General features: G+C 48.8%; 1 protein-coding gene across 5 annotated transcripts; it reads right to left on the bottom strand.

Annotated features, from left to right (window-relative positions):
• Window positions 1-3,406: 3,406 nt before the first annotated feature.
• ZNF518B (zinc finger protein 518B) lies at window positions 3,407-19,454 on the bottom strand. Of its 5 annotated transcripts, none has more exons than XM_030314197.1 (2): window positions 19,373-19,454; window positions 3,407-10,025 (listed from the first exon to the last, which is right to left on the bottom strand). In XM_030314197.1, exon 2 carries the CDS (start codon window positions 9,830-9,832, stop codon window positions 6,587-6,589), a length of 3,246 nt encoding a protein of 1,081 aa, XP_030170057.1. In that variant the 5' UTR covers window positions 9,833-10,025; window positions 19,373-19,454; the 3' UTR covers window positions 3,407-6,586. The 5 variants fall into 5 exon arrangements, 4 of the variants coding, with proteins under 4 accessions (XP_030170057.1, XP_030170058.1, XP_030170059.1 ...); XM_030314198.1 differs by lacking the exon at window positions 19,373-19,454 and adding an exon at window positions 18,832-19,024; XM_030314199.1 differs by lacking the exon at window positions 19,373-19,454 and adding an exon at window positions 16,806-16,991.
• Window positions 19,455-23,856: the final 4,402 nt, after the last annotated feature.

The following is a 23,856-nucleotide window of genomic DNA, read 5'->3' as shown; positions in this document are numbered from 1 at the left end:
GTGAGCCACCCAGGCGCCCCGGGGCTGATATTCAAGTGCATTTGGAAGAGCAAAGAGCCAAGAATGGCCAAGAGCATTATATAGCTTTATAATATCTAACAAGGAAAGTCTCCTCACTGTATATGTACCTCTGTCAATGGTAAACTGTCTTATTAGAATTTTTGGGAGAAGAATTGCAATAAACCGTATAATGCAGCAACACAGAGGCCCAGCCATAGAGCCACACAAATATGGAACCTGGATATTTAGAGGCAGAGTTCCACACAGGGATCAAAGCATTGACTCTCTGATAATGGGTGTTAGGATACCTGAGTGAGTAATTCACCTGGTACTGACATATCAAAAGAGTTGGACCCAGGTCCTTTCGGAAAAGAGTTTTACGAAGCCTGTATCTGACAGTTTGCATTTTGTCATAGTGTTCACTGTTGTGTGGAGGTTTATTTTTTATATTAAATTTCACGTAAAAAACCCTTTTGTGACTTCAAGATAGGGAAGGACTTCGAAAACAAAGCCCCAAAACACCACACCCGAAGGGAAAAAATTTTTCTTTGTGGAGATTTTTAATAGCGGCTACATTTGCTCTTAAAAATTTAAAATAAATAATTCAGTAGTAAAACGGATGAGGAAAACCAGCAGGCCATACACGGAAAAACTGTCATGTCCAAGAAACACTTGTGAAATATACTATCTCACCAGGAATCAGGGCCACGCAGATGAAAAGAATACATTGCTTCTTTAAGTTTAGATATTGCCAAATACCACGTTGTGAAGTCCCTGTTTCTCCAGACCTTCACCACCTCTTAGCGGACTGTTACCATTTCACAACCGTCAGGTGGACAAGTTGCTTTTCACATGGGGCGATTGCCATGCTCGCTCCTCCAGCACTCGGCCCGTGGTCTGCGGTCCATGCTGGTCAGTGCGCTGTGCTGTGCACAAAGGCAGTGGGACCGCTTGGCCCCTTTGGGAGGTGGTGTGACCACTTTTGGGGCAGTGGGTCGTGAGTACAAGTTCAGTGTGTTGTGTGCAGCGTCCCCCCCTCTCACTGTCACACTGATGAGGAAGCTCACGGGGTTCAGATGGTGCAGCCACGGGCTGGGGCCCTCCATCAGACGGGGCCCTCCATCAGACAGGTCCCTCACACTGTGGATGCAGTGTGAATGAGAAATAAACATTTGTTTGGCTGACCAACCAGGGTTGCAAAATAAATGTTAAATATAACCTCAAGGGGCGCCTGGGCGGCTCAGTGGGTTGAGCGTCCGACTTCGGCTCAGGTCATAATCTCACCGTTCGTGGGTTCGAGCCCCGCGTCGGGCTCTGTGCTGACAGCTCAGAGCCCGGAGCCTGTTTCGGATTCTGTGTCTCCCTCTCTCTCTGCCCCTCCCCCACTCGCGCTCTGTCTCAAAAATAAACATTAAAAAAATATGTACATATATATAACTTCAAAAAGCCACATGTACAACAATTTTTCTAAGATATCCGCCTAGAGATAGATCTGCCATTAACGCAGAATCTGGCACAGAACTGGTGTTTCCTAAATGTGAGTTAGTGCAGCCCAGCCTGGTCTACCCTAGTTTTAGAGCTCCATAGATAAATGAAATCCCGTTCTTCTCATCAAGGAGCTCAGACAAGTAAGCTAATATTTACAACACATCATGTTCTACCTTGTCACGGGCTGTTCGGTGTGGTAACCGCTAGCCACATATGAGTGATGGACATTTGAAATGTGGCCAGTGGGACTGAAGCACTGGATTTCTAATTTAAATGGAAACACTGAAACAGTTAAAATCTTGTCACTAAACACAGCTTCAGTGTTTTGGTAAGACTACATCCCCTTATAAATGAAAAGGTAGCATTAACATTCAAACCTTCTGTAAGTTTAAAATATGTACCAGGTTTCTAAAGACTTTGTTTTCAAAAGTGTATATAAATACATGCTTTGTATATGCGTGCATGTGTTTATACACACAAAATATCTCAATAAATTTTATTGAAAATGTTTCCGTATTAAGAGTTTTTTAACATTTATTTATTTTTGAGAGACAGAGAGAACAAGCAGGGGAGGGGCAGAGAGAGGGAGACGCGGAATCCGAAGCAGGCTCCAGGCTCTGAGCTGTCAGCACACAGCCCGATGTGGGGCTCGAGAGAGATCATGACCCGAGCTGAAGTAGGATGCCTCACCGACTGAGCCACCCAGGCGCCCCGGAAATGTTTCAGTATTTTAGGTGTATTGGGTGAAATAAAACATTTAACTTCACCCGCTCTTTTTTCTCTCCCAAATGTGGCTACTAGAAAGTTCAGATTACGTTTTGGCTCACATTATGTTCCTGTTGGACAGCACTGCTCTAGACTAAGACCACCTTCCTCAGAACGGTAGTTCAATGCAACCGACGTGTCTGATACGTGCTAGAGCCTTAAGAAGTCAATTCATACTGGATGTAACCTGTGGCAGCAAAGAGCTCTACGTGTGCAAAGCAAAAGAGCTTGATAGATGCCAGGGTGCTTCCTGCCACACCACCATCTTGCACGTTACTTCCCTCACCTTCACGTACACATTCATCTTTCTTGAGCTGAAATTCTCTTCCCAATAAAACGTGGCTTGGTGACTGCCACTCCCTAACTTTCTGGCCTTGATGTCAGCTCCCGCCCAGCCCCCTACTCCGGTCACACCGCAGCCACCCCTGGCAGTCCGCACCCAATACAAATCCCCCTAGAGGCTTCCACTGCCTTATTTGATTTCCACTTCCCCTAGATAACCAAAGGTGACCACTTATTAGACCAGATCTGTAGGATGGGAGGATGACGACTCATCTCCGCTAACAGGTGAAATCGGCAAATTCTTGAATTGACGCAACCCACGTCTCTTTACGGTCTCAGGTCCCATTTCTTTTCCCTCGTTGACTCCATGGAATGAGATGCGGGAATCAAGTTCCCCTCCAAATAGCCTCATCCCTTCTCCGCCCAGGTACGCGTGCAATCAGACGCAAGGGTGTTTATGGATGGTGTCAACAGTGCCGTGCCCATGTGGTCCAGCAGGCTCATCAAATGCTGGGGAGCTCCCCCCGCCCCAACCCCTCCCAGGAGAGGCCAGACACACAGGGCAGGTTCGGTGGCCACAGACCACCTCCGAAGAGGCCACGGACCACGGGATGAAAACTGTTACTGCTGCCCAAAGCAGCATGAATTTAGGGCAGCGCAAACCAAAAAAGCAGCCTGGGGTGTTCATCTCAGGGTGTGCCGGGTGAATCAGTGGTGTTATCTAATTCGGAACACACCCCGGTGGGACTCAAGGCACCTGAGCCGTATAGGATGATGCCTTTCCATGTTTCAGAAACAAATCACACGAGGTGATGTAATACACGGCCCTCCCCCCCCCCCCCCCCGAACAGTGAAATGAAAGGGCAGGGAATGTTTTACAGTTGTTTTATTTAACAAAAGTGACGCCAACGTCTCTATCTATATACAAATGTGTTTCAAAACTAGAGCAGCAGACACAGAACTGTTAACGCGGGACTTACAATAATGCTTAAAACGTGTTATGCAATATTTTGTTTTCTGCTCATACTGACATTTACACATTCAAAAACGATTCCAAAGGCCGAGCCACATCACATCCTCATTTTCTGGGGTGGTTTATTTAGTAGGTTGTGAAGAAACGGGATGGAGCTTTTTAGGGTTAATATACTGTGTTCAGCTTAGTTTAACAAATAGCGCTTGGCCCATAGTAGGGTCACAAAATGTTTGGGGCTGGGGCTAAAAATTGGGGTAAAATATGATCTACGAGACTGTGAGGTCATTTTTGAGAAATTTTCACTTTGTCATAACTATAATAAGATCATCTCATTTCTGACCCCCAAAAGTTAAGAAACGCTACCTTAAGAAGTGTTTAAAATGATTTTATTGGTAAACACTATTAACAAAATTTCATGAGTACAGGTCCTTCAAAATCAAGGTAGGAGTCCATAAATACTCAGCACAGTTCTACCCCTACCTTGTCCAATTTTGTTAGAAGTATTTATTTCATGACATTTGCCTACATGTTAATAAGCTATCTGCTAAATAAAGTTCTTTATATCGGGAGGACAGACATGTTTTGCTTTCTCATTTTTTATGACTTTCAGGAGCCCTCTCAATTCCTTAAAAAGTACTGTAGTTCCGGAAATCCCCCAAAAAGCTTAGCTACACAGTCTACTCATAAAATTTAGCTCCATACAAGTACATAAGCTGAGTTTTAGGTAATACTTGAAAAACAGTTGGTGCTGCGAAGTATAAATATTTCATGTTGACACTTAACACTCTGACCTGATTCATGGTCATCTTTCCTGAAAGGTCACGGTCTAGCCTCTCAAGAAAGATGCTACTAAGCAGTGAGGTATAGAAGGAGGAAAAAAAAAAAAAATCACAGCCTTTTCTTCTCTCAACATCTTAGGAGCCTTCTAGCTCCTGGCAGGTACACATCTACACATGGCTGACACTGCAGAATCCTCTCCTCTGGGTGGAAAAGTGAGCGGTACACAGGGTCCATTTCCCAGAAAGCACCAACTGGAAATGCACGGGGGAGGAAATACTGTCATGAAATGATCCTCAGCGGTTTCTACTCCTATTTGTTCATATAAATCAGACTCATCACTTGTGCTTTCATTTGCTAAAAATGAGACCACACCATTATAAAAATGTGCTTCCAAAATAATTTCTAGAATATAAAACGTCTTCTATTTCTCCAGCCCACATAATTGTGTTATAAAATAGGAAAACAGAAAATCAGCTACTGCAGTTTTTATATGGTAAAAAATATTTATATGTGTACACACAAGCATATATACACATATAAAAAAACCCAAGTTTTAAATTTCAATAAAAATTAACCAATTAGTCAACTTAATGATTATGTATTCAATTATACATAAGAAATGTTGATCTACATTTCACTTGAGAACTACAAAGAATTACCATCCCACATCTATCAGAAGATAATCTTTCACACATGTAAAAAAAAAAATCGTAAAGTTCCGACTAACCAACACAATGGAAATCTCACTCAAGTCTTTTGCAGACAAAACGGCCCCCCATTTCATTTACTGCACTAACCAATTCCCTAAGGAAAGAGCAGGCTTAAAAGGAAGAAAAACACAGAGGTGGGGCTGCCTTGTGGTCGTCCCTTTAGGGTTCTGTGTGATGGTTGGTGCCTGAGCGGGCAAGCGAGGAATAAATCCAGTCCGAGCTCCATCTGCCAGGCCATCTATCTGGGAGGAACTCTTCCTAACGCACACGGAGGTGCTGTGTGGACCAGCCGTGGTCCTGGCCTTTGTCGGTGGAGACAGCAGTAGACGTTCTTGAGAATTACTACCTCGGAAAGGTGGGTGAGAGGGACAACGTCGCCATGACCGTTGAAAACCAGGCATACTTTTCCTATAACCTCAACAAAGATGGTGAGATGCTTCCCTTTTGCTGATTCTTGCTTGTTTTTAGCATTTTCACGAGGGAAAGCCTTAAGGGGCCTCAAAGGCACAAAAGGAAGGGGACAGGAGGTGAGCAGGGAAGCATCCTACTCCGTAGGAGGGTCTGTTCAGGAAGTTGGCAAAGGGAGAGCAGGATATGAGCTGGGGAGGGGGGCAGTGTCTGTGGAGGAAGTGTGTGCAGGCTTCGCCCGTGGTTTCGCCCGTGAGTTCTCAGACGAAAACTGACAGTCATGTTAAAGTCCTAACTACCTGCACCACCCTACCTTGCATGGTCTTCCCCAGTGTCACCTATGTCACAAGACGTCTGTTCATTCACATTTTAAATCGGCTTATGTTTGTGAGGGTGGTTAAGGGCAAACAGCAGCCTCCGTTCTAGATCTTTTCTGTGACTTTTTTTTTTTTTTTTTTGAAAAAGGCACATTCCCTCCTCAACTGTTGCAAACCAGGATGTTTAAAAAGAAAAAGAAAGCAAAGGTTTGGAAATGTTTCCTCCCTCCCTAACGTCTACCGTAGTAGATTCAGGCAAACCCTGGAATCATCCTTTAAAGTGGCCAACAACAGCACAGTGCTCTGTGCTGTAAACGACACAAGTACTACAGAGGGGGCGAGGAATTTAAAAGAATAGCCATTTTTCTATAACCGAACTTAAGGTAACAAAGTAGAAAGTTTAATTTCCATCACGCACCAAATAGCACATGACTTAATGACGGGATGGCTGTGCACACCACCATCTGGGCTTAATCCCTCAGTAGCACGTGTAAAACAATCTAAACTCACCCTTTTGAATAGATTACAACAAATTCGTATCTACTCGGTAAAAGGGGTGCTACACAAAGCAGTCTCAGATCCCAGTGGAAATCTGCAAGTTTCACTTCTCTCCAGGAAAACGCCTGTATGTGGATTTGTGCGTAATTTCAGGGGCCTCAAACACATTCCAAGTTCCAGTCACTTATCTCGGGTTAAGACTCCTGGCTCTCAACATTCCTACAAGAGTTCTGAAGAATTGATGACTCTCTCATCCCTACAACCTCTATTTCTCCTACTGAGTCAGGGAGGAGGAAAAAAAACAACAACAAACTAGAATAAACTAAAAGTAAGAAAAACAATTTGCTTCAAAGACCACTTTTTACTTATTTGCCTTTGGAGGAAAGAACATCCCAATCTCTAGTAGCTTCTATCAAATGACGTTGGCCATGACTCATCCACTCTTCCTGGTCTTCATACAGCCGCCCACAAAACCAGCACTTAAATATACACTGGGATGAGTCATCAGGCAAGGAATCCACCACCTGGTAGTTGTTTTTATGAACTTTTTTAAGTTTCATTTTCAACATCATTTGCCTTTTTATTTGATTGGCTTCCTCCACATTCTGGTAGGTCAGGCGGACGTGATGCCGTCTGATGCCTAGCTGACACCTAGTCCTCTCTGATAAGACGACTTTGAGGACGTTGCCTTTGTACTTGTTTATTACCTTCATCACATTGGTCACTTCTGGTGAGTCAACGTCAGGATGGTTTAACACAATGACAGGCTGGTTCCGACGGGGGCATTTAATCAACTGGTCTGGTTTAGCTGCTATCAGTCGAAGTTGTCTTGTGACCTGAAAAATTGAAGGATCCTTGAGATAGCGGCTGGGGTCAGCCTGGATTTTGGTTTTCTTCTTGGATGAGTTCACTTGTTTGGTTTTATTTTTACTTATAGGAAGACTTCTGGGGAGCAGTTTCCCTTGCTTACTTGGTTCACTGCTTCCTTGGTGACTGTGTAGGGGGCCAGTTTTTTTAGGCATGGTGCTACAAGTAGCACTCTCTTTCCTTGGTTTTGGCCGAAGAGGTATATCAAGATTTTGGGACACATCTACTGGCCCACTTTTACTTGTCAAAGACTGTAAGTCTGAGTCTGTCTGTCTCACTGGGCAGAGCGGAATGGGTTTTATTAACTGTGTCTCACTGCAAGGTATACTGACGGGTGCTTCACACGTAGCCTCTATAATGTGGGCATCCTCAGAAGAATTAAGAACCCTCAACACAGCCCCTTTGGGGATCAATACTGGAGTAGCAACATGGGCCTTCCTGGTCACTCTGCTTTCAGTTTTCCCATTGCGGTCTTCCATAAACTGTGGATACATTTGCTGATGAGTAAGCTGTCCATTAATAGCGCCGTCATCCTGAGGTTTGGGGAGCGTGCCCGTGGAATAGCCAGTGCCAGTAAACGACACGTTAATTTCGTGAATACCTTCAGGAGCAGCTTTCGAGGTTCCCTTCGAGGCCTGCCCTACAGAACGGCGATGTGCATTATTTGCAGACAAAGATGAAGGCTTGCCACAGGATTCAATTAACTGAGCTATCTTTCTGCGCAAGAGTTCAATTGACTTTATTTTGGACGTGGAACTATTCCATTTAACACCTTCAGGGACATTTTCGGACCCAGAGCTCAGAGAAAATACTGACGAGATGACCGGGCCATCGAAAGAGTCTTTAGTCCTTTCTGGATTCTTTAGTTCCAGGGGTTCCTCCCCAGGCGGCAGAGCCCCGATGCTATCTTCTCCAGGTATACTTAGGTGTAAATACTCCCTTTTGCGTTGAGAGGCAATCTGGCCTGTATTTGAACCTGCCTTGTGTTCCTCTGTCTGCTTGTCCTTCAGCTTCCTGTGGGAGGGAGCCATTTTTGCAGGAACACTGATCTCATTTCTAGATTCCAAGTGATTTGTGCTCACAGGCAACAAGCCCTGGTCTCCAGAGGGCACAGATGCAGGTGGTGCAGCAAGAGGGAAGAACGAGTGTGAGTCGCTGTGTAAATGTCTTCTATCCTCAGTAAAAGAAACAGCAGCTTTATGTGGAAACGGGCTTGATGCGGTTCTGAGACTATGTAAAACACTGTGTTTTACTATAGCTGATGGAGAATGACCTTTGAAGGAGAGAGACGGAAGGGCCGGTCTATGTGGATACGTGCTACTTTTTTTCTGGAAATCCTCCACTGTATCTGGGTTGAGGAGGGATTCCCCACGGTTGTGCACACGAGAATCTGACAGGAAAAAGTCGTAAGACCTCACCCACTTCATATTTTTAAGTTGTTTCTGAACCGCAGAATGGAGATTATCAAAGCCTGCGAGTTTTCCGACATTCCCTTCAATCGGCGGTGGCTTTGTATGTCCTGCAGAAGCCATTTTTTCCCGTTCGGTTGAACCCTTTTCGTTAGTCATACGCTCAGAACTCCCTCCCTCAGCCCCGCTGGCTTCAGGGCGGTTACCTTCTTCCAGAGGAAACAGTTTCAGGACGAGCTGCTGGGTTCCATTGACAACCTTCACATCCATCAACTGGGCTAGACAGTTTGCAGGGACAACTAATTCCGCCGGTGCCACGACTGTTAAGGGCATTCCCGGCTGCACGGGCTCTTTTGCAGGGGACAGCACTTCCACCTCCACGCTTTTGTTCTCAAACAGACTGACCTCGTTTGGCTCCGACAAGGTCACTTTGTTCGGAACACACACTACATCTTTCTGGTGTTCCTTGGATTCAGGCAGCAACATGATATTGTGCATTTTGTCCTTATTTGTATGGAGGGAGAACCTTGAGAGTTGATCCGACAACCGATTTTGAAACGCAGTCCTCGGACTGGGAGCTTTTAAAAGCTCTGCGTTTTGTTTGGATGCGCCGGCTCTTTTCGGCTCCAGCTTGGCCACGGTTTTGGGCGGCCGCTTTCCACCGGCCCTCTCGTGCACTCTCCTCCTGTGTTTGACGATGTAGTCGTTTCTGATAGCGCCATAGTCGCAGTACTCACACTGGTAAGGGAATATGCCCGTGTGTTTCACCAAGTGCCTCTGAAACTCCCCTTTTGTGTAGGAAATGTAGCTGCAGTGAGAACAGATGAATTTAATCTCTTCATGTTGAAGCGTGTGCTTTTTGTACTGCAGAGGGTCCTTTGTGGAAAATCGACATTTATCACAATAGTATTTGCCGGGCTTAAAGTTCCTTACCTTAAATTTGTTACTGACGGAACCTGAGATGGTCTCAGCTTTATTTCCTACATGAGCTGCACTGGGATTACTGTTCACGAAATGAAAATGGGAAGAAGCCATGCCAAGGTTGCATGTGAAGCAAACATACTTGTCGTCCTTTTGGCTTTGCCCAGTACCCTTCTTCGGATCTCGAAGCGGGATTCTGTGGACACTTTTGCACTTTACACACGTAGCAACCGTCATCACGGCAGCCTCCGCCTCTGAGCCTTGACATAACAGAGCCTGCGCTTCTTGTCTGTCTGGTCGAGTTGCTCTATTAGCATTAGGCTGTTTGGGTGACATGGTCAAGGAATTCTGTGCGTCGTTCACTTGTGTGGTATATAACTGCTGTCCGATATCCTTCATCTTCTTTATCTGCATTTCTGAAAAGAGAAATCCAGAGAGACTTCACATGATAAAATCCTTAGGGGCCATCCTTCATTTCACTTTGTGATCGGCAGAGAAACAGTTACTTCTTGGGCGCATACTGCGTCCTCCTTTTTAATCCACCACCACAGTAGGTGTAGGATCCCAAAAAATGGTTGCTTCCAATGCTCTGATATTCTGGGCAACACTAAAGGGAAAAAAAGGAAATCACAAAGCATGATTAATACATGAACTTAAGGCTTAGTTAAGCTCTTTCACACTTATTCTTGGCAATTTTATGTTAAATCTTGACATTCTTTCTTACACACACGTTGACAGTAAAACGTCATCCAACAGAACTGGGAAATCACAAGCCTAAACTGGAAACATTTTTAAATTCAGTCCCCCTGAAACTCATCACTTTAAACCAACCATAAACAGGTCAGGAGCAAGGAAATCACAGTTGTCATTCAGAACAGCCCTTGATACGTGGACATATTATTTTTAGGTATCGTGGAGAGCATCCCAGCAATTTCACAGGCATAATTTCATATTTGCCTAAATAAAACCTTGTATAGGAGGATGCTATTTCAGTTTTGAAAAAAGTTTTTTTTTTAAAGTATGTTTATTTTGAGAGAGAGAGTAGAGAAGAGGCAGAGAGGGAGAGAGGGAGAGAGAATCCCAAGCAGGCTCTGCACTGTCAGCGCAGAGCCCGACACAGGGCTGGGACCCACAGACGGTGGGATCACGACCTGAGATGAAACCAAGAGTTGGACGCTTAACCAACTGAGCCACCCAGGCGCCCCAATTTCAGGTTTTAAACACACAGGTTATCAAGTGGTGGAGAGAGCCAGGGCTTCGGCTCAGGTGTCCGTTTGTTTCTACACGACAGCTAATCGTCAGCTTGGATTCTCAGCTCTCTTTCACACACTCCATTTGTGTTCACAAATGGTAAGAAGTCAATAATACACTGGCAATATTAGGTGTACACAAACTGAGTCCTTCAACATCTCACTGAGCATCTGTCAGGTGCCAGGCACTGTTCTAAGTGCTGTAGGGTAGTCAGCAAAACCAAGTATCATGAGGGTATAAGAGGGGAAACAGGAGATACATTTATTTCTTTTTTTTTTTTTTTTTTAATTTTTTTTTTCAACGTTTATTTATTTTTGGGACAGAGAGAGACAGAGCATGAATGGGGGAGGGGCAGAGAGAGAGGGAGACACAGAATCGGAAGCAGGCTCCAGGCTCTGAGCCATCAGCCCAGAGCCCGACGCGGGGCTCGAACTCACGGACCACGAGATCGTGACCTGGCTGAAGTCGGACGCTTAACCGACTGCGCCACCCAGGCGCCCCTACATTTATTTCTTAAGTGGTGGTAAGTAACTGAGAAAAATATACCATAAACGAAGGCCAGAGGGACTAAGTATGTGATGAAGTTGAGGGCTAGCATGTGGAGGGGTGGGCAGTCAGGAAAGCGTCCCGTTAAGCTGACATGTGAGCACCGACCTCGGGGCAGCAAGGGAGCAAGCACTGTGGCTGTCTGGGAGAAGGGAGTTTCAGGCAGAGAGGAAGCCAAGTGTTGTGGGATGAGGGCCTGGAGCACCAGAGGAATGGCGAGGAGGCTGAGGATGGAACGTAATGAGCAGGAGGGGAGGAAGAGGACAGAATGATCAATATGGTCAGAGGCGGGGGGGGGGGGTGGGCACTGGTCAAAGAACGATCTAGCACGCAGTACCCTAAGGACGTGGCTTTTCCTCTACATGAACCAAATAAGCAGGGGAGACTGGAGCAGCGATGTGGCCCAATCTGATTTATATCCCAACAGAGCCCCTAGCGGCCGAATGGGCCAGCGTCCGCGAAGGTGGAATGACAGCAGCAGGGGACTGAGGTGAGAGGCGGTGGCAGCCTGGGCTGCGGAGGGAGACGCGCAAATGTCCCTACAGCGAGTACCACGATCTGCGTGACATGACGCGTTATTATATAAAAACACTTAATCACCTTTAAGTGCACGTTCTTTCTTCAGAATATACAGAACTAGGAGCCAAATAAAAAAACACTCTAGCTGGGGATCAGCTAATAGCCTTTCTTTTATGACCTTATAGACACCAGTTCAGCCTTCTGAGCCTGTTTTTTCATCGGGCAACTAGAATGAAGGACACTTATCCTACTTCTCCCCCAGGGCTGCCTGATAACGATGTAAACTGGCTTTGGTGAAAAGAGACCCCAGTGACACTGCTATTTGCCACTACTCAAATGACCTCAGGTGAGCCACCCATTCGCATCAGCTTATTCACGTGCCTTCATCTACATGAGTACAGTTTTGTCATTTTCTTTCCAAGTCCTCTGAAAACTCAGACGTGTCGTTCCTCCTGACACTGAAGACTTGAAATCTCAGACCGGACCGTAGGATCACATGCTTAGCAAGAAGCAGAGAACATCCTGATGGAGGAAAGTCCCTGGGAATTAACCAAGCCAGCCGCAGTGGCTACGGAACGCAGGCCTCTTGGAGGTGTTTCCACAAAACCATCTCGGCAGTTATTCGGCATTGAGAATCTGCAGGAGCAAGTGCCAACAGGAAGTGCGAGGAAGCACGAGGATGTGCTTAGCAAATACGGATTAAGGGGAGGTGCAACGTCTAGGCCTGTCCCGGTTGCAAGGATCTTCCAGGCCTCTAAACCTTTCTCAAAATTACGTGATGTTTCTACACTGGCAATTCCCTCCGTCTGGGTGATGCCAGGCTTCTTCCAAACAAGTACAGTCTCTTTGGCCTTTGACACTCGTGTGGCTAATCACAGGGCTAAAAGATGTCCGTGCGCCCCGAGACAGAGGTGAATGGACGGAGTGGCAGGCCGAGAAGTAAGATGGCTTTGCTGCTGGCACCGCACGTGGGCACACCCGAGTGACAGGTTCCCACGCTCACTCCCTCTTGTGCAGCTCGCTCTGTCTGGTTCACACAAGGCACAAGCACCTGGGAAGCTGGGTCCTCTTAGCAAATCACTGCCCCAGGGGCTGATGACCAAGGCTTACGTGGAGTGACAAAACGCCATGCGTGCACCTGACCCTGAGAGGACACTGGGTGAACAATCAGCATCAGCTTTGGTGTTGACCTCCCTTTCACACTCATAATGCCTTGATTACAAAACCTCTGCATTTGACCTCCTAGGACAAGAAACATACTTATTTTTCTTTTTAATAACTTAGGAGGGTTCTCAAAAACTTTTTTAACAGCATTAAGTGAGCTTTTTAATGCATAATTATCTGCAGCATCAGCCAAAGGCGATGGGCGCACAGCATAGAGAAGAGGCACAGTGTGTCACAAACGTGTTTCCTAGAGACTCAGTCTTGCCTCTTCCTGCAGAAAGGCCTCAGGGCGGCATTCGCTGCTGGTGGCCTTCCCTTCTGACTTTGAGCTCACTTGTCCTGGTTTCTTACAGATTTATCACGGGGACACACAGAGACAAAGACTGAGTTTGTCAAGACACCAGCTCAGTGACGCGGAGGCCTATAAAAACCATAAAGGTTGTCCGAGTTCTCCTTAAAATGGAAGCATCTGACTTCCAAATACTAGAAACACCAAAAGCTCAACAGAATTAGAAGAGAAAGAAATAGTAATGCTACTTAAAGCTACAGATTCTGGAATCACCGTACAGGGACTTAAATCCCAGTGCCATCCCTTTGTAGGTGTGTGACCTGGGGTAATCTGAATCCTCTGCTACACAGTAAACAGTACCTATTTCACTGCTGGTCACAAGGATTACACGAAATAATATGACATACGGTGCTGAGGTTAAGTCATCACACATCATAACTGCTGATTTCTCCCTTTTAAAATGAGGAAAATAGAAGAAACCATGCCAATCTCATAAATAGTCAAAGGGGCTAATATATATCTCCCTCTTTCTTCGCTGCCTTACGACTGCTGTTTCCAGAATATTCGCTGAATCTCACTGCATGACTTTAATTACAGTTACTGGGTTGTGTAGCTGAAAACACAATTCACCTCTGGGGCAAGACCATCACCCAGCCTTAGTGGCAAAGTGGCTGGCATGAGAGGATGCTTGAACTACACACAGAGTCCTCACTACAGCTCAGGTGTACGTATAAGCTACTTACGGACTACCCGTTTTTGTTCCTCTCTGAGCCCAGTTAACTCCCGAAACAGCCCTGCAGCGAATGCACGTTTACAGGCCAGATGTTCATGTAAAGACAGGCTACCCACTCACATCACGTGTGTGCGACACGGGTCATCACGGACGCTTCTGCTCGTGAGAGGTGCCCGCCAAACTCAGGATTAGCTGCCTGCCTGCCTCATGTTTGGACGGAGAGGCAGATTTACGGAGCTCTCTCCAGAAATCCTCCCACTGAGGCTTCTGCCACGTCCATTGCAAGGGCAGGCATGCGGCTGCTGTACCCGCCAAGATCAACGGGAATGGAGATGGACAGTCTGCAGTTCAGACTCTGGTTCTGTCCCTCCTGGCTGGGCCCTGAGGCAAGTGATTGCTCTCTGTTCACGGTCAGGCAAGAAAACAGGTTTTACTATCTTCGGACTTAAAGGGTGATCAGGAGAGGGAAACACGATTAACGTACGCAAAGCACTTGCCCGTAGCACATGTGCTCAAAAATTTCTTGTCCCTCTTGCCTACTTTAGTCATAACAAAGACCGGTCTAACAAATTTTGTTTCCCAGCAAGCAAAATTTTAAAGCATTCTACCTCAAAGGGCCCAGCAGCATATAGACAAGTAACACCTGATCAGAAAGAAAGGGAAAAAAAAAAAAGCAACATTAGGCATGTAAACAGCTAATACTGCCCAGGTAAAACAGGGTTTAGGAAGAAACTGCGACCTCACTCACTCAGCAAGTACTTCTTCAGACTGTGACAAAGAATCAGAACTGAACTGAATGGGTAAATAGTTCTAAAGAAGGAAAAACACCAACCAAGTATTATTTTCTTTTTGCCACACTACTTGGCACTTCAAAATGACTGAATTGCAAATTGATGGCCCCTGAATGACAAAAACAACAACAAAAAACTTCCAAATGTTGCTGGCAAAAATACAACCTTTGGGAGTCTGGATTTCCTTCTGAAGGCTAATGTAGCACCTGGGTGGCAGAATGGGGCAAGAAGGTTGGACAAGGAAGCCCCTGTTCTGACCCCTCTGCTTTCCAGGTGAAAAGTATAATACAGTAGAAAGGACAATGGCCTTGTGATATCCAGAACAAGGTTCAAAACCTAGGTTTTTGACTTAACAGCTGGGTGATTGTGGATTTGTTAACCCCTCTGGAGCCTGAGTGTTTTTTCACTTGTAAAGTGGGAATAATAATGCCTCATTTACATGCTGATGTGGGGAAGAGGTATATGCAGACAGCAGGTAATTTTATGCTCTGCAAAGAGTACATGTACCGTTAAGAAATAAATCAACATACTTTTGTAAGATTCCTTTGAAAATAGAAGAGTCTGTAAACTCCTGAGAAGCAGCAAGTCTTAGTTTAACAAATCAGCCTGATGAGATAAAGGTCTCTGGCAGCAGGAGGTTCCCAGGGGGGCTGGAGGCCAGGATCTTCTCCCCAACCCCATTTACAAAGGAGTTATTTGGGGATTGAGCTCTTCAACTGAGACTAACTACATCAGAAAACAAAGTTACGATAGAGGTTTTCCTTAACAGTTTAAGAGAAGACCTTTAAGAAGATATATATATATATATATATATATATATATATACACACATACATATATATGACCAATGAGAGAGTTTTTGAAGTATAAAACTTATAGCTCTCTATGTGGAAAGAAGAATGTTAAGGGGAAATTATGCTCTTGTTAGCGTTAAAAAAATACAAGGGAAAAACAAAGTAGTATTACAAGTAACATTACACAACTGTGTGGGACTAAACACACCAAGGGACCTGAGGTCTCTAAAGGTGATAAAATTAAGGACACATATACTTTTGAGACCCTCCTCCCCTTTTTTTGCCTTAACAACCGAATTTTGTGGATGAAATGGATTCAGGGTTTAATAAAAAGTATAATCAAACACAGACCTATCACTACACCAGTGATTATTAACCTTGGCTGCATTAGGGTGACGAATTTGTCATCATATGCCCGGGATGTTAAACTTATTTTTGAAGGCAGTCCCTGGGATGGTCATTCTACTGCACACCAGGATCACTTGGAGAGCTTTAAAAAAATAATGCCTGGGCCCCATTGTGAGTGTGCGAGTCTCTGAGAGTTTTAAAAGCTTCCTAGGTGAATCAAATGTACAGCCAAGGTTAAGAACCACCACCCGCCATTACAGGCGCAGAAGAGTGTGTGGGAATGGCAAGAATCTTCTGACCGTCCTTGTGCAATCTTTTATACACCCGTCTTAGCCAAGGGTGCCGGAGAGGGGGCAAGGACACTGCCTTGGACGGGAGTGGGTGGCTGGGGCAAGCAGACTGGGTTGCAACCCTTGCTGAGCCATGTGACCTTGGAAATGTCATCACTGATACTCGCTGTTAAGCGTGTAACGACAATAACCGCTTTACAGGTTCTTACACGTCAACGTTCCTGGCAGGATGCGGGCACAAAGAACATAAACCAGGACTGTTTCACCCCCACACCTGACACAGGCTGAGGTCCTGAAGGGGTGTCAGGGGAGCTGCAGAGCAGTCGTTAAATGGGTGGCCTCAGCGAAGTGGTAAATGCGGATCTGTCAGCGGCTGGCTGTGTTTGGCGATCCTGGTGCATCTTGACCCACGTCAGGTGGAAGGGGTGCTGGGTGCCTGCAGAGGCACATGCATATGTCACCTCACATTCCTCAAAGTACGCCTTCCATCATTTGCTTCTTCTAAGATAACAGATCTGGAGAAGCCGTGTGTCTTTTCCAAGGTCGCGGAGTTGGTCAGCCGGTGTCTAATCTAAATTCTTTGCTTTTCTGCTAGCGGGCTCTGTGGGGCTGGGAACTGAACTCACAGACAGCAGCTGCTGCCACTTGGGTACTGTTCTTACTTCCTGCCTGGGGCCGCTGAGCTTCAGAGGAGTCAAAAGCATGGCAAGTTCCAGGGCTCTTCCTTCTTTCGGGCCTTGTCTTCTCTGGCGCCCCGGCCCCATCCGGCCTCGCTTCGGGCCTTGGCACAGGCTTCCGCACTCAGAACCCCCTGAGGCTCCAAGACACTGCACAAAATGCCCTGCGGAAGCCAGGCACTTGAATGTAAGTCCTGGGTCTTGTGCAGCCTTGGTTTCTCTGAGAATTTTCTCCTAGAAAATAAGAAGGAACCCCGAAAATGCTTCTCAAGCAGGGATGTGTAGCAAAGTAATACAGGAGCTTAAAATAAAAAGGAAAAAAAAAGAAAAAAAAAGGTTTCCTAGGACTGAGGTGACCGAATGAATCAGACGGCCTTTTCCCTGAGATGATCTGAGGCAGGCACTTTATAATTCTTGCCAAGTGATTCTGCTGCCTCACCACCCCACTCCATGATGAGAACATCTGATTAGAGTCTGGGTCCCTTCAGTCCCAGGATGGAATATGGAAACTGCAATTGGCTGGGCTGCATATGTGAACAAAGAAAATGAAGTCTACCCCAGGCCGCTTGAGAACAACCGAGACTGGGAAGCCGCACTGTGAGGACCTTGTTTGTCACAGCCAACAGCAGAGGGCTTGGCAAAGGAGACATGCCATACATATTGAAGGAACGAATAAACGAGGGAATGAATGAAAGAAAGGTCAGCCTTCATGGCAACGATCATAAAAATGTTCTCTGTTCTTCCTCTTGCCTGAAAACTGGCCCAGATCCCCTTACTTAAAGCAAATACCCTATGGGAGATGGAGGTGTTTTTTGAAATTGGTATTAATGAATTTTTAATAGTCCACACTAGTTTGACGTAAACATCAAGGGGGAAGCTCAATAAAATACTGCCCTCCTTTGTGTGCTGTTTTCAAAATGCATTTGTAATGAACGTTATCAGCAGAACAAAACTGGGTACACACCAAAGTGTTCTTTTTCAAGGCTATATTACATCCTGGATAAAAAAAAAATCATTAAAAAAAATTCATCCCAGGTGAAAGGAACATGGATATCAGACAATTAAAACAGCCAAACGTTCTACCTGCCTTCTGAAGAGACTATGTGGTATTGGTTTCTAGCCTCCATTTGCTGGGCTTCTAGAACCCTTGGCCAGAATCTCCTGTTGTACACACACATCACACAGGCTGGGCTGAACTTCGTCTATGTGACTCGGAGAAAACTCAAGAGCCACATTCCTATTCTCTCTCCCTTCCTCTAGGAACGTGCTGCAAAGCTTCTGGGGACCCGTGTCTGGTCTTACTCAATCTTGGTGACTTCCAATCTAAACTTGAGAGAGAGAATCTTTAAAGGTTCTAACACAACATTACAGGTTAGCCGGGTAGGCTTTCTGAAACAGGACAAAGTGCTATTTCACTTTTTCATTAATGTTAGGCTGATATATTGTTCGTCATCGCACTTTTAAAAGTCGGGGTTGTCGTAACGGGGTACGTTTACATAGAGGGACTGAAGTGTTCTCCTTCATTGTCTCCTTTGGCTTTCCCTTTCCGGGGAAGAGATATTCATTCTTTTGCAACCGGCCTGAAATTGCCCAACAAGCCAAGGCAACAAGAGAAAAAGGGCAGCTGGGCTGGGGAGGTCCCACAAAGGCTCCCATCAGCATCTGAACGAGTCAAACCTTCACCAACTCCCCTCCCCCGACCCCCCCCCCCACAGCCCCCTACTCCGGCAAACGATGCAAAGGTCCTCCACGGACAAGTCCGTCCCTGGACACACGCCGCGAAACTCCCAAGGAAAGACAATGCCAGTCCGGTTTTCAAGTTTATTGTTGGCACACTCACACCGATGGTACACGTTATCCGAGGCGAGTCCACGTCTAACAGCGTGGTGCTAGGAAGGGGGAGGGAGAGGGCGCGGGAGCAGGGGCTTACGGCGTGGTCTCCCGGGGCGGCCCGTGGCGGGGCCGCGGGGTCTCCGCTAACCACCGGGAGTCACACCACGTCAACGCTTACCTCCGAGGCCCGCAGGAGGCTTTAAAAATGGCCTCCTGACGACACTTCCTGCTCCGAGCCGACCGGTAGAAATCCTCGCAGGCGATGCATCATTTAAAACGCTGGGGGCGGGCGGAGGAGGCCGGCGCGGCGACTCCACACCCGCGGCACCGCAGCCCGCACGCCGCCGCCGCGGATCGCGACCGGCGCGCGGGGACGGGGAGGGGGGAGGCGAGCCTGCGGGGTCGCGGCGGCACAAAGGGCCCGCACCCCGCCGCCGCCCCGGCCCCGGGGTCTGGGCGGCCCCGGGCCCCCGAGCCGCCCCCCCCTCCTCCGTCCCGCCCCCGTCCCGCCCCGGGGACTCCGCGCCGCGCCGCCGGCCGGCCGCTCGGCACGCGGGGCTGCGGCCCGCACGACCCGGCCCCGGCTGCCCGCCCCGTCCCGCCCCGGCGCGGCCTCGTCAGGCCCCCGCCCCGCGCAGCGCCCGCGGCCCTCTCCGCGCCCCGGCCCGCCTGCCCCGCGCGCGAACCCGGGGCCCTCGCCCTCCGGCTCGGTCACTCACCCGGCCGGCGGGTCCCGGCTCCCGGGAAGGGGTGTCTGCACCGCCGGCCGCAGGCCGCCGCCGCCGCCGCCGCCGCCGCCGCCGCCGCCGCCGCCGCGCCCGCTGTAGGTCCCTACTCGGGAGGGGGGGGCGGAGCCGGGCCGGCGCCGCGCGTGCGCACTGCGGCGCGGAGGCTCGGCTGCGGCGCGGCTGGTGTCCGAGGTCCCTAAGGCTGCGCGGGTCCGCGCCGGGTCTCCGTGCCGCGGGGCGCCCGAGACGGAGCCGTGCCCGGGTGTTGGGCTCAGGGCTCGACCCAGCGCGTCCACACCCACTACATGCAGCGGTCGTGCTCAGCCTGCATGCAGTGCCCGCAGGCTCAGGAGCCTCACTGCAGAAGGAGAACCGATCTACTTCCATCAGCGGCCCAGCGGACCGTTCGTGAGAGCCCGCTGGGTCCAAGCCCAGGGCGCGGTAGCTCCCCGCCCTCGTGGAGCTTGAAGTCCAGCAGCGAGCGAGTGAAGGCGAGAGAGACAAGGAGCCCAGCTCTTCAGCCTCCAAATTCCTCCTCTTGTGAAAAAGCAGCCGTGAATGACCTGGCCTTGAGTTGGGTTCGAATCCCGACTCCTTTCCATCCTGCCTTCGGGACCTTGGGCGAAGAGATCCCCTGATCCCCTGGCCTCTCTGAGGCTCGCAGTTTCCATTACTAAAGGTGGAAGAGGTCATACCTGAAGCCCAGAGCCTCCTCTATCATGTACATGGTTGTCGGGGCCAGACGAGGCAACGATTGTGGGAAAGTCTGGAGACGGTGTGAACTCATTTAATGCGTGTTTTGTCCTGCTGCTTGGACTCCGATACCATTTGCTGGGAACCTCCTTCCACCCCCGACACACGCGCACTTTTGACCTTTCGGAAAGAAAGTGTGCCTAAAATAGATCCGTCTCTGAGGAAAGAAGGGGGCCAGTCCCAATCAAAAGTGACTCAGACGTTGCTTCCTACAAAATAAAAGTGCTTCCTAGGAAGGGCAGACTGTGGCAGGGAGCAGCAATTTCTCCAGGAATAACCGTCAACAGTTTATTTCAAAGCTCCGGAAGGAGCAAGGCGGGATTCCAACACCTTCCTGTTGGAGGCCAGAGGTCAGGGTGCATGGACGTCGGCCAGAAGCAGGGCGAAGATGCAGGGCCGGGGCGATTCTTCCACACGAAGTGGAGTTCGGGAAGACCCGTGTCAGCCACAGGACCGGCAGCTAGGCAAAAATGCCCCCCCCCCCCCAACTGAAATAACAAGAGCTGAGCAGAGAACATGCCGACCCAGAGAGGGATCACCGACGGCAGGTTCTTCCCCCGCTGCTCTTTGCTGCAATGCCGGACCTTCGTTCCTGATAAGGGAGCTTCCTGGTTCTCTATCTTCTGTGGCTCAGAAAAGCTAGCGGGCCTTTCCTCACAAAAACGCATTTATGTACAAAGAGTTCATATCCATAGGGCAGAGAGTTCCAGCTCCCTCCAGAGTGGGATGGCCTTGGGAAGGGCACCGAAAATCTAGCTTGACCACTGCCTAGACGTCGCTGGTGGCAAAAGGCGCTAAATGCAGGAAAAAACCGTTAATTCTAGGTGTTGGAGAAACAGAAGGCTAGGCATTAGAGGATTTTCCCTAAAATGTAGCCGAATTGTCACCTCCCCTTTTAATTTCCACTCCTGCATTGCAGTTCTAGCCTCTGGAGTCACCCGGAGTCAATGGACAGTACCACTGGCTTTCCCGGAAAGGTTTCTGGAGTTAGAGCTGGTTATAAATCCCAGCTCAGGCAAGAAGCAGCTGTGAGTCTGCTCCCTAACCTGTGTGAAACTCAGCTTCTCATGTAAAATTCAGGGAACAATAGGACCTAGCTCACAGGGCAGTTGTCAACATTAAACAAGAGAAAGCAGGTCAAGGCTTAGCATAGTCCCTGACAGATTTACATTTCTCAGAAGCCCACATTCAGTCACATAAAATGCTTTGTGGACGGTCTGGAAATGGGGGTATTTACAGCCTGGAAAAGGGCCCAGCTGGCATAGAGACCACTCCCATAGACCCCCTTAAAGTTGACATACTGTCCTCTCTTTAAAGCAGGGAGAGTTCATCTGGAAATGTTACTTCTGGCCGTTCAACCAGGGACGTTCTCCCCCTTCCTGTTTAGTTTGCCTAGTCCTTTTTCAGTGTTCCATAGATCACCTCTGTTATAGGCTGAATCACGTCTCCGCAAAAAAAAAGAGTTGTTAAAGCCCTAATCCCCAGTGAATGAAAATGCAAGTTCACCCCAGTGGATGTGACCTTATTTGGAAACAGGGTCTTTGCAGACATAGTTAAAATGAAGTCATTAGGTGGGCCCTTATCTAATATGATTGGTGTCCTTAAAAAAGAAGAAATTCAGAGAAGCGAATGCCCTGTGGAGACATAGAGAAGCACGGGGAGAAAGGGCCATGTGAAGACAAAGCCACATGGGAGTTCTGTTCAGTTCTGTTCCCACAAGGCAAGGAATACCTGGAGCTGTCAGAAACCGGAAAAGGCAAGAAAGGAGCTTTCCCTATAGCATTCCGAGGGAATAGGGCCCCGAGGACACCTTGATTTTACACTTCTAGCTCCCAGAACTGTGAGACAATGAATTTCTGTTGGTTACAGCAGCCCTAAGAAACGAATTCAAGCTGCCAGATAATGATTACCTAACATACAAGAGGAGGCAAGACAGGTAACCAAAACCAATCATTGAGTGTAAGGGTTGGCGGCGGATGCTCATTCATTTACTTACCATTCAACCAACATTTACTTAGATCAGGCTCCTTCGGGGAGCATTCGTTTTGTCGGGGTGGGGGGTGGTGGTAGACCCTGTGAGGGGCAGAGTTGTGCATGTTTGAAGGAGAGAAGGAAGAACAGTGCTGATCTAGATCGTCCTGGGCACTTACAAACTGTGATCTTAGGAAGTCATTTACCAGGATTCTGCCATTGAGGACCCTGTGGCTCAGAGGAAGGTACTCGACCTGTGTGCTTCAGAAAAAGGCCAGGTCTCTAACAACCAGTTTTGGAATTCAGGTCTAGTTGCGGGAGGGGAGGAAGGGGGGGCGGCAGGCAAAGACATGAAAATCTCTCAGGCATTTCATGACTCTGCATAAACAGGAGCCCCAAGGAAGTGGCTTTTCTGTTGTTTAACGTATTTCAGAACGATCTAGTGACTTCTTTGAGCCTTTGTATGCTCTCTTGTGAAAGCGGGAGAAAGACCTCTGCTCAGAGTCTCCAAGGTCTTACAGGACTGCTAAGATACTCAAATTCGGTGCTCCTCCCATACCTGGGGCACAGGGAGTGGAGACTGCAGAGTCCGAATCCCAATCCCATTAATTTTCTGCAAGGGCTGTGTGACCTTGGGCAAGTTACTAGCGTCTCTGAGACGCGTTGTATCAACTCAAAAGGGGGCGGGGGAGCACCCGACGCCAGGCTCAGGTTCCAGCCACCTAGTGCCCCCTGGCGGCGCTGCGTGCTTTCCAGGCGCCACGGGCCGCACCCTCCCGCCACGGGAGCCCCCCCTCGCAGGAGCGCGCGGTCGGGGAGCCGGGAGCCGCGAGCCGCGCACCGGGCATGCGCGGCCGGTAGAGCCCCTCGAGGCAGCCTCGACGCCGCCCCGGCCCCGCCAGCGAGGGCCGGAGCTGTAGTACCGCCGGGGGCCGGTGGCGTCGCTGCGCGGCCGGCCCTGGGGGTCCGGCGCCTGTAGAACTCTACCCGGCGCAGGCGGCTCTGTGCTCACCCGGCGGTTGGCCTGGTAACCTGGGCGTCCCAGCCCGGGTGTGGGGGGGGGGGCGATCCCGCTCCTTTGGGGGAGGGGCGGGGCCTGGACTCGCCGAGCTGGCGAGATAACGGGGACTCCGAGCCTAGCGGCGTGCGCTCTCGCGACCGGCGTTTGCAAAGTTGCCATTTACCCAAAGGCCAGATGCCTGCCTGGGGATCCCGAGGGTGGGGCCGAAGGAGTCCCTGATGATTGACAGCCTCCCACTCTTCGCATTTTCTTAGACTTGCAAGTAAATGGGAGCCGCCGCCTCTGGGCTGTGAGTCCCACCAGGGCATGTGTTCGTGACATGGCTCTTTTGTTCATCACTGACGCACCAGTCTGGGACAGGCCCGGCTTGCAGGACTGCTCAGCGTCCCTTGCCTAGACCAGGGGTAGCCGAAGCCTGATGGGGACAGCACGTCCCCAAAAAAGTTCCCCAGGGAGGTACAAAAGGGAGGAGAAAAAGGGAGAGGAGCGCTAGCAACGTTCATAGCAATTGGACACAGCTTCGGCATCCCAGCTGGGGATCCTTGGAGCAAGGTAGGGGAATGTGGGTGGGGTGTACTCTAATTCAAGTCGCTCATGACTCGGGCTGCGTTCTGGCCGCTTGCAGTGGACGCCTGGGTGTTCCGGAAGGATGGGGGCGGGGCGCGGGGGAAGACCTGGTCCTTCACCGCAGATAGTTCTAGGCTGCTGGGATAGCCTTCTGTCTCACCTC

The sequence above is a fragment of the Lynx canadensis genome, chromosome B1 (genome assembly GCF_007474595.2).
Source record: "Lynx canadensis isolate LIC74 chromosome B1, mLynCan4.pri.v2, whole genome shotgun sequence".
NCBI classification, from domain to species: domain Eukaryota; kingdom Metazoa; phylum Chordata; class Mammalia; order Carnivora; family Felidae; genus Lynx; species Lynx canadensis.
This window is presented reverse-complemented; position numbering and strand designations above follow the sequence as displayed.

Bases quoted from the DNA above. Each gene is read 5' to 3' on its own strand.
- ZNF518B (XM_030314197.1), bottom strand. From the start codon at position 9,832: ATGCAGATAAAGAAGATGAAGGATATCGGACAGCAGTTATATACCACA.